Genomic DNA, 9,819 nt, shown 5'->3' with positions numbered 1-9,819 from the left:
AAAAAAAAAAAAAAAAAAAAAAAAGAGGGGACATGGCACAAGAGCCCTCTCCTCGGGCTGCCACCTGGGGAGGGATGCCTGGTTCCCCACCCTTTGTCCTGCGTCCCCACATCCTGTGCTTCCCCAGCAGTGGACGAGCAGCTGTTCCGATCCGTGGAGGGCCAGGCCGCCTCTGACAAGGAGGAGGAGGAGGAGGAGAAGTGGCGGGAGGAGCAGAAGATGCCGGCAGCTGAGGCCAAGACACTGCTGGCCCGGCTCTCCAGCTGCAGAGGCAGGTGTGTGGCCCGTCTAGGGTCAGCCACTGTGGGCCTCAGGCTGTCACACTCAGAGGTGGCCAGGGAAGCCAGGAGCACCCGGGAGGCTGGTTAGCCTGGCTCAGCCACCTCCCAGCCCCTCTGCGGCTCTGTCCCCTTGTCCCTCAGGGGGAGGTGGGAAGGCCCACCAGTATGTAGAGGATGAAGTGGGATGACCTTCCAGGGTACAGCTCGTGGCTGGCTTGAATTCCCATTCGTGCCTTCTCACCAGCACCTGCACCGGAGCTCTTGTGGCACTCCCAGACACCAGTGTCCCTCTCAGACCCCTTCCCAACCCATCACCCCTTGCCACACACCATTTTCACAGCTCTCCAGCCTGGCCCCAGGCCGGTGCTGGCTCCCTGTTTCATCCTCACCTCCACCCTCATGGGGACCGAGGACAGGCCCAGGACACCTGGGACACCTCGGACAAATCACCTGGCTTCTCCGAACCTCAGTCTTCTCGTCTCTAAGATGGGATGGTGACACTTGTGTGGCAGAGGCTGTGTGAGGATTTGAGGTCAAAGATACACAATCCTAACAGGTGCCTGGTGCACAGGAGGTGGGAACGCTAGTGGGGGCAACAGTTATTATTGTATGGTAAAATGCTGTTGATTTTCTGGAGTTGTTGTTACCACCAATTCTTCATGTCAACAGCAAGCACTTATGAAGCACCTACTACTTGCCAGGCAAAATCTGAGAGACAGGGAAAATTGCAGTAAACCAGACAGTGGCCTCCTCTTTTGGATCCTCTAGTGAGTGTGACAGGCGTGAGGAAGAGGGGTCACACAGGGGCAGGGACAGAGGCGGGGCAGGGAGATGCAGGGAATGCCTCTCTCAGCAGAGCCCTGAAGGAAACGAGGGAATAAGCAATGCAGATGCTGGGGGAAGAGCATTCCAGGAAGAGGGAAGAGCAAGTGCAGAGGCGCTGAGGCATGTTGGAGGGACCGCCAGGAGGCCACTGTGGCTGGAGCAGCATGAGTGTGGGTGGGTGGGAGGGAAGGTCAGAGAGCTCACGGAGCAGATCAGGTGAAGCCTTTGGCTTTTCCTCAGAGTGAGATGGGGGCTGTGGGAGGGTGCTGGGCAGGCAGGTGCCGTGGCCTGGCTTTGCTTTAGGAGGTCGACTCCACACCAGCACCACCTCTCCGAGGCTGGACAGAGTGGGCTCTGGGAAGCAGCCCCTGCAATGCGGGCCCTCTGCTTTGCTGCAGGTGTGATGACCAGACGGCGGAGAAGCTCATGACTTACTTTGGTCACTTCGGCGGTGCCGACCATGCCTGCACCCTGGGGGAGTTGGAGGCCTGCGTTGCCATGCTGGTGGAGCAGCTGAGGACTCAGGGCTGCGGTGGGAGGACCCTGGGGACCTCTGGGGAGGAGGTCAGCAGGTCCCAGAGATCAAAGGCTGGAGCTATTCTAGAGGATCTCACAGCTGGAAGGGTCTGAGGGATTGCAGCCAAGTCTCGTGCCCCATTCCCAAATGAGTAAACCAAGGCCCAGAGGGAGGTGATTTCCTCTGATTTAAATTTAAGAAGAAATCTTTTGGTTGCCAATTAAAGGATCCCACCTCAAATTAGCTTGATTGCAAAACAGGAATTTATTGGAACATGCAGCTGAGAAGACGATGATCTGGACTTCAGGCACAGCTGGGTCCAGGGACTCAGACCAGATTGTCTCCATCTGTCTGCTGTGTTTTTCTGTAGGAGGTGGTCTCGCTTTCCCCTGCTTCAAAAGGGCTTACTTCATATGATGGGGGAAGGGAAGGCAGGACCATTAACAGCCCTAGACTTCCATCAGCCCACCTGGGAAGCCCTCAGAGGAAAATGAGTCTCACTCCTAATACACGAAATCTCAGGGAGGAACTCCGATTGGCCACCTCACTCATGTGCCCGTCCCTGGGCCAATCCCTGTGGTGGTGGGGCGGGTTCAGTGATTGGCATTGCCACCAAAGTCAGATGAAGTGGAGGAGGGGCAGTTTCCCAAAAGAAAGGGAGTGTGGTAGCAAGAAGATGGGGAGGGAGGCCGGGCATCCAGCTGTCTCCATTTCAATAAGACCACTTCGCATTTCTCATTCTCTCTACTCTGTAGGAACTTCTCTATTCCACAGTAGCCAAGTGTGCAATGCTGCTGAAAGCTGTCATTTCACTAAGCTGTTGCCCACTGTGCTTTTACGTACTGGTTTTGACATAGTTTTATATTTATACATATGAAATTCTAAGTCTGTACTGCTTTTTACTTATGCATGGCCTGATAAAGTCCTAGTTCCTTAAATAACTTTTTAAAAATGATACCAGCTGACTTGTATGACCCATGAACCACATGCTCGGTGCTGATGTGCTTTGTCTTACTTTATGTTCAAGGAGTCCGGTGAGGTAGGAAACGGGTTGAGAGAGGTCAGATGGGCTGGGCTGGGAGCCCATGCCTCATCCACGCCAGTGTGCCCCCCTTGAACCAAGGCAGCCACACCGTCCGCCCTGAGGCCAGGGGTTGAGTCACTGGGGGCAGGAGGGAGCAGAGGGGCCTGTTTGGGCTCCAGCCTCTTAGTGCGTGAAATCAGAGACCAAGACAGAAGGTAGCAGGCCCTGGAGTGCTGCAGTAGATTGGACAAAGACCAGGACTATGCAAATATTCTGCTGAAATGTGCAAAAGGAAACAAAGTCGAATGTCATTACAGGGCAAGCTGGTGTGGCTGCAGTTAAACCTTCCAGTGCGATCGGGTCTGCACCACCTCCAGCTTGTGGAATCCCTGCACCGGGATAGGGGCATCCCTCACTTACTCCCCAGAGAAGGCTGCTAACACCAAGTAGCACAGCATGGCGGTTATGTGCTGGAGCCAGGCTGCCGGGATTCAAATCCTGACTCCATTTCCTATGTGACCTTGGAAAAGTTACTCAACTTTTCTGTGCCTCTGTTTCCTCACCTGTGAAATGGGCATAATAATCGTACTATACTGCATGTATCAAACAGGTGAACACTTGTGGTGAGTGCTCAGCAAACATGCGCCACAGCTGTCTCTGTTTCTAGCACTCTTTTGTGTTGTGCAGGTCTCCTAAGTTGAAAGTTGTTTCTACATTTTCTCCACCACCGCTTTGGTTTCCTGGAGGCCTTGATCTTGCCTGCCCAGGCACCCCTCAGGAAAGTCGTAGCCCTTGTGGCTGGGGAGGGTGCAGTACTGTGGGCCATCAGGAAATAAACTGGCAGTCACAAAGTTCTGAAGGGCATAGCCACTCCTTTTCTAAGAACATTTCAAGGAAACAGGGCTTGGAGGATCCTAAAATTAGCCGGCCTTCCAGTCTCATCCCTAGAGAGCAGAGGCACTGGGCCTTCCCTCCTCCTGCCCAAGCCCAGAGTGGACCCTGAGCGCCCTTGGACACCACACTTTCCACTGCTTCTCTTTCCCTCCATTGGTGCCAGGGAAGGGACTGCCTCGTGCCTGGCATGCTTGCTTTAGAAGGCAGGGGCCACAAAGCACTTTGTGACTGCCTGGCATCCTAGTGTTACTGGGTACGACTGATGGTTTTGGTGGCTCCCTGGCCAAGAGTGGGCCCATAACTCAGAGTGGGCCAACCAGGCCCCTCTCCTGGGACTCTCCATGCTGTGGGATGGGGATGGCTGGAGAGGGTCCTTCTCAGCTGTGGCTCTTGGATAAGAGGCTTGGGACACTCCCACTGTCTCAACCCTGTCCCATTCCTGAGGTTCTCCAGCTGCCAGTCCATTCTGGGATCTGCCCACTAGCCTGCTGTAAATTTCCTCTCTGTGTAAGCTAGCCAGATTGGTTTCTGCTGCTTCCCACCAAACTTAATTTGTTAAAAATAAAATAAAATAAAAGGCCGGGCGCGGTGGCTCAAGCCTGTAATCCCAGCACTTTGGGAGGCTGAGACGGGCGGATCACGAGGTCAGGAGATCGAGACCATCCTGGCTAACCCGGTGAAACCCCGTCTCTACTAAAAAATACAAAAAACTAGCTGGGCGTGGTGGTGGGCGCCTGTAGTCCCAGCTACTGGGGAGGCTGAGGCAGGAGAATGGCGTAAACCCAGGAGGCGGAGCTTGTAGTGAGCTGAGATCCGGCCACTGCACTCCAGCCTGGGTGACAGAGCGAGACTCCGTCTCAAAAAAATAAAATAAATAAATAAATAAAATAAAATAAAATAAAATACAACAAAACCAGAGAAGCGAAGGGAGAATGGAGTCCTTAGAGTAGGAAACAAAATACACAATTTTTACATCAGTCCAACCCTCTGTGTGGCTCTAGGCCACACACTCAGCTTCTCTGGGCCTCAGCACCAGCCTCGGGGAGATGGAGTAGTTGATCCGGTCACCTGGAAGGCTGGGGGAGGCCAGCAAGGTAAGCACTGAGCCCCCTTCTCTCCCCAGGCAGAGTTGCAGCAGAAGGTGGAAGAGAATGAGCACCTGAGGCTGGAGCTGCAGATGGTGGAGACTGAGAGGGTGCGGCTGTCCCTGCTGGAGGAGAAGCTGGTGGACGTGCTGCAGCTCCTGCAGAGGCTCCGGGACCTGGTAGGCTCACGGGAGCTGCCACACTCAGGGAAGGGAAAGGAGCTCTTAGAGGGAGCCCCACCTGTGTCAGGCACCAGGCTCTAGGCTCTCCTCACAGTAGGCAGCTGTTACCCCATTTTACAGATGCAGAAATGGAGACTCAGAGGAACCAACCAAAAATAGGGTTGGGGGTCTCCCCAGGTCATTTTAAGAAGCTAATAAAACTCTTGTATGCATCATTTTCTGGTTCTGTTCTCAAAACCAGAAGAGGATAAATAGAAGAAAGACAAGAAAGGAAAATTATAAACTAACGTGACATTTAAACATGGACGCAAAATTATTAAACACAATACTAGCAAACCAAATCTGGCAGTGTTTAAAGAAATGCAACATGACCAAGTTGGACTTATCCTAGAAATTCAAGGATGATACCACATCAAAAAATCTATTACCAAAATATACCACATTGCAGATTAAAGGAGAAAGACCAGATGATCATCTCAATTGATGCAGAAAAGGAAGTCAATAAAATTCAATCTCCTTTGATTATAAAACTCCTCAGCAAATTAAGAATAGTAGAGCTCTTCCTTCACCAGATAAGGGCTCTCAACCAAATACTTCATGCAGATCTCACACTGACTGGTGACGTGTTCAGAGGAATCCCCCTAAAATCAGATGTGGCTGGGCGTGGTGGCGCATGCCTGTAATCCCAGCACTTTGGGAGGCCAAGGTGGGTGGATGGCTTGAGCTCAGGAGTTTGAGGCCAGCCTGGCCAATATGGTGAAACCCCCATCTCCCATCTCTACAAAAAAAAAAAAAAATTTGCTGGGCATGGTGGTGTGTGCCTGTGGTCCCAGCTACTTGGGAGGCTGAGGTGGGAGGATTGCTGAAGTCCAGGAGGCAAAAGTTGAAGTGAGCTGAGATTGTGCCGCTGCACTCCAGCTTGGATGACAGAGTAAGACCTTACCTCAAAAAAATCATTAAATTAAATTAAAATTAAAATCAGACTCAAGACAAGAATGCCTGTCATCACTGTTTTTATGCGAAGCAGAGGTTCCATCCAATGCAGCAAAATGAAAGGGAAAGGCTATAAGGATTAGAAAGAAAGGAAGACCCAGGTCTGTGGGGCTCTGAAGTGGGCTGTGCCCTGTGCGTCGGGCTGCCTGGCCCCGGAGCTGCTGAGGCCCAGCCCAGTGTCCATATCCTGGGCAAGCAGAGACCTGGGGATGGGCCCCGAGAGGCCAGTCCTAGCCCAGGCAGGCAAGGGCAGTGGTTCCCAGCAGAGGCCATGGGCCATGCAGCCTCAGGATAGATGATGCGGCCCCTCCACCTCCCAGCTGGGTGCCTTTGGCAAATTTCGCTTTCTTTCCCAGTATTGCTTTTTTCTGCTGGTTAAAATGGGCATAATAAAATATGTTGTTGCAAAGATCAAATGAGCAAATGCATAAAAATGCTCTTAGGGTTATTTCCCAGTGTCTACCAGGGCACAGATGGTAATCCTTAGGTACGTGATCTTTGATGGCATGCATCCTGCCCACTGCCCCACTTACCCTCCAAGAGTCTCTGGGAAACACAGGGTGGGCAGCCTAGGGGTAGGGGGCCAGGAAGGGATGAGGGTTGGGGAGGGGCTTGATCTGTCCCCAGGGAGCTGCCCAGAAGCCCCTAGGAGACACCAGTTCCCATCTGCTGAACAGGGACACAGCAATCAGTCTGATCCAGCCCTGTCTCCATTTCTTTTTAAGAACATATCGAAAAGAGCCCTGGGGAAGATTTTGCTGAGCACGCTGGACGCTTTCAAGGACCCCACCCACGGTAGGAGAGCACCCCAGTCTCTCAGAGCCCAGGCAGTGGCTGGAGGGTGTCCTGAGGAGGAGACTCCAGCGTGCTTCATCCTTAGCATGTTGTCTACAAAACAATCATGTTATTCCTGTCCTGCATGCTTTAGAAAGTTGAAGGGGCTTTTAGCAAGAGCAGAGGCACAGAAGCCCCAGGCAGAAATGCCAGACAGAAGCCCAGTGAGGGGATGGGTGGGCGCCACCGGCAGCACTGCAACCACATGCGGGGGAGGTGCCCCAAGGGTTTTTAAACCCCTGAATCCTTATGAGGGCCCTAGAAGGAATGAGTTGTTATCCCCTTCCTACAGAGGAAGAGACTGAGGCACAGGGGTCAAGTGCTGGCCGCGCCCAAGCCTGGGACATCTCCCTTAAGCACTCAGTAACGCGGACCCGGTGTTTACACGAAGCTCAGGGAGCAGAACGGCAGGAGTGCCAGCTTATGCCTGGTGCAGCCAGGCCGAGCTCCCGACTCACGGGGCTTCACAGGCTGACAGGGCAACCAAAAGCCCTTTGCTCGCTGACCTCCCCGGGCACCACTGGGCAGAGCTTAGGTGCACCCACTGCCCTGAGCAGTCCTTGCCCTTGTGGAGGAGATCAGAAATTGTGTGCTCCAAGCCCCCTCTCCGGGGTCCTCGGGGGGAGGTGGTCCACAGAGCGAGGAAGCTGGGCAGGGCTGAGGAGGGGCACAGGGGGTAAGGGTGGCTGGGTCTCAGGAAGGAGGGATAGTAGCTCTGTGGGTGAAGGCAAGCAGACTGATCCTGCCCTCCCTGCCTGCTGTTTCCCTCCAGTGGGGAGGCCCAGCCCCGCAGCCATCCTGGATGCCCTGCACCAAGCCTTGGCTGCCTGCCAGCTGTTGAGGAGACAGCCCTCCGCACCAGCCTCTGCAGCAGCTGCGCTCGCCAACCCCCTCCTCGTCTCCTGCTGAGGTTACTGGCCCAGTCTGTGGGCACCCTGCTCAGCCTGACTGCCTTTGGACCAGCCTCCATGATCAGCCCAACCACTGACAGCTGGTCTGACCACCGTCACATCATCAGAACTTGAGTCTGTGCTGGCTCCTTCCAAGGTTGAGCTCAAACCCACAGCCTCCCACTGCAGTGCCTGGAAGCCACCCCTTCCTTGGGCTCCTCCACATTCCCTCGTAGCCCCTGCATTCCTGCCACCAGAGTCCACATTAAAGCCCTGCAGTTGCTGGATCAGCCTGCACCTGATGCTATATCTTTCCCCTGCCCTCAGGGCAGAGGTGCCCACTTTCTAACTGAGTCTGACCCCGAATCTCTTCCCCAGGGTTTCAGGATCTCCTCCCCTCCCAGCACTGTCTCCTTCCTCCCACCAGCATGCCTGCTGCAAGGGAGACTGGGCCCAACCTTTGGGATACCTGGTCTGTAGGAAAGCACTCCACACCCCAGGAAATGTTGATGACTAGGAAAGGCTGCGGGAATTCCAAGGAATAATCACTGTAGGCTCCCTGGTGGAAGCTGGCCTTGAACCAGCTCTAGAAGACAGGTAGGATTTAGGCAAAAGAGAAGGGAAGGGCATAGAATCTAAGGTAACCGCAAGAGCAAAGGTGTGGAACCAGCAGGGAGCCTCAGGAATGCAGTGCTTGGAGCCCTTGCTCCTGAACACACACTAACTCCTGAACTGCCAGCCGCTCCTCCCGAACTGCGTCATGGGGTTGCAAGAAGGCGTGGCCAAGATGCCTGGTATCACCTAGCTTAAACTGTCATGAGAGAGAAAGAGCCATTGCCAAACAGTGCCATGGGGGTGAAACCAGTGCCAAATGGAGGTAAAATTAAGTGTTGTAAGAGCCCAACCAGCAGGGGTCTGTCCGAGCCTCGGGATGCCTGGGGAAACTGCAGGAGTCAGGGGAGCCCTGTCTGCTCTGAACCTTGGTGGGAAGGGGCAGGGGCAGGGGCAGAGGAGGAGGTGGAGGGAGGGCTGCAAAGATGATGGGTTTCACCCTGGCCTTCACTCAGGGAACCACTGCAAACGCCTAAGCAGGGAAACACAGGCCCAGAAACTTTCAGATGGTTCCTCCGGAAATGGAACAAAAGAGACCAAGACCAGTGGCCACCACAGAAGGGCCACCCCCACCCCTGGTCCAATTAGATGGGACGGGCCCCGGATCCGTGGGGCCACATGCAGCGCTGGCCCCGGGGAGGTGGTCTGAGCAGGCAGGGATGCGCCCAACTTGCTCCTCGCATCTGGGCGGAGCCCACCGGCCCTGCACCTCAGGCTCTGCGCTGCCTGCGGGACCCAGGTCCTGCGCTGCCTGCGGACCCAGGCCAGGCAGGCTCCCATGTGTCCCAGCTCGGTCGCAGGGCCAGCTGCTCTGTGTCCTGAACATGGTGGTGGCTACATGAACCTACACATGGGTTAAAACTCACTGTGGGCCGGGTGCGGTGGCTCACGCCTGTAATCCCAGCACTTTGGGAGGCCGAGATGGGCGGATCACGAGGTCAGGAGATCGAGACCATCCTGGCGAACACGGTGAAACCCTGTCTCTGCCAAAAATACAAAAAAATTAGCCGGGCGTGGTGGTGGGCGCCTGTAGTCCCAGCTTCTAGGGAGGCTGAGGCAGGAGAATGGCGTGAACCCGGGAGGCGGAGCTTACAGTGAGCCCAGATCGCGCCACTGCACTCCAGCCTGGGCTACAGAGCGAGACTCCGTCTCAAAAACAAAACAAACAAACAAACAAACAAAAAAAATACAAAAATTAGCCGGGCGCGGTGGCGCCTGTAGTCCCAGCCACACGGGAGGCTGAGGCAGGAGAATGGCGTGAACCCGGGAGGCGGAGCTTGCAGTGAGTGGAGATCGTGCCACCGCACTCCAGCCTGGGAGACAGAGCAAGACTCCGTCTCAAAAAAAAAAAAAAAAAAAAACTCACTGTGGACAGATATGAGAGTTCAAGGCCCCAGGGGGCCCTCATCACAGGGCACCTCGTCACAGGGGAACCCCCAAACTTTTGTGAGTTTTACCTCCAGGAACTTTACTATGTTCGCACAGTGAAAATAGAAGAGAAAGTCCCCTCGTGCTTCCTGCAGGAACAGGGAAAGTAATCATTTTAAAATATGCCAGGACATTCTGTGCTTTTTAACAAGGCCTTCCTTCAAAAGAAACTATTTTACCAGGGCCTAGCCCACTAGGATTTGATTAGAGCCTAATCAAACTGGGGGAAGAGAAATACCCACCTCCAGTCCCTT

General features: G+C 54.3%; 1 protein-coding gene across 1 annotated transcript in view; it reads left to right on the top strand.

Annotated features, from left to right (window-relative positions):
- Positions 1–8,429, top strand: part of EFCC1 (EF-hand and coiled-coil domain containing 1) — a 43,691-nt gene extending 35,262 nt beyond the window's left edge. The window contains exons 4-8 of the mRNA XM_012002218.1: positions 131–275; positions 1,505–1,670; positions 4,665–4,805; positions 6,527–6,596; positions 7,408–8,429. Of these exons, the coding sequence (XP_011857608.1) occupies positions 131–275; positions 1,505–1,670; positions 4,665–4,805; positions 6,527–6,596; positions 7,408–7,544 (659 nt within the window). The 3' untranslated portion in view covers positions 7,545–8,429. The remainder of the gene's footprint in view (positions 1–130; positions 276–1,504; positions 1,671–4,664; positions 4,806–6,526; positions 6,597–7,407) is intronic.
- The last annotated feature ends 1,390 nt before the right edge of the window (positions 8,430–9,819 follow it).

Source organism: Mandrillus leucophaeus, unplaced genomic scaffold (genome assembly GCF_000951045.1).
Source record: "Mandrillus leucophaeus isolate KB7577 unplaced genomic scaffold, Mleu.le_1.0 Scaffold680, whole genome shotgun sequence".
Taxonomy (NCBI): Eukaryota; Metazoa; Chordata; class Mammalia; order Primates; family Cercopithecidae; genus Mandrillus; species Mandrillus leucophaeus.
This window is presented reverse-complemented; position numbering and strand designations above follow the sequence as displayed.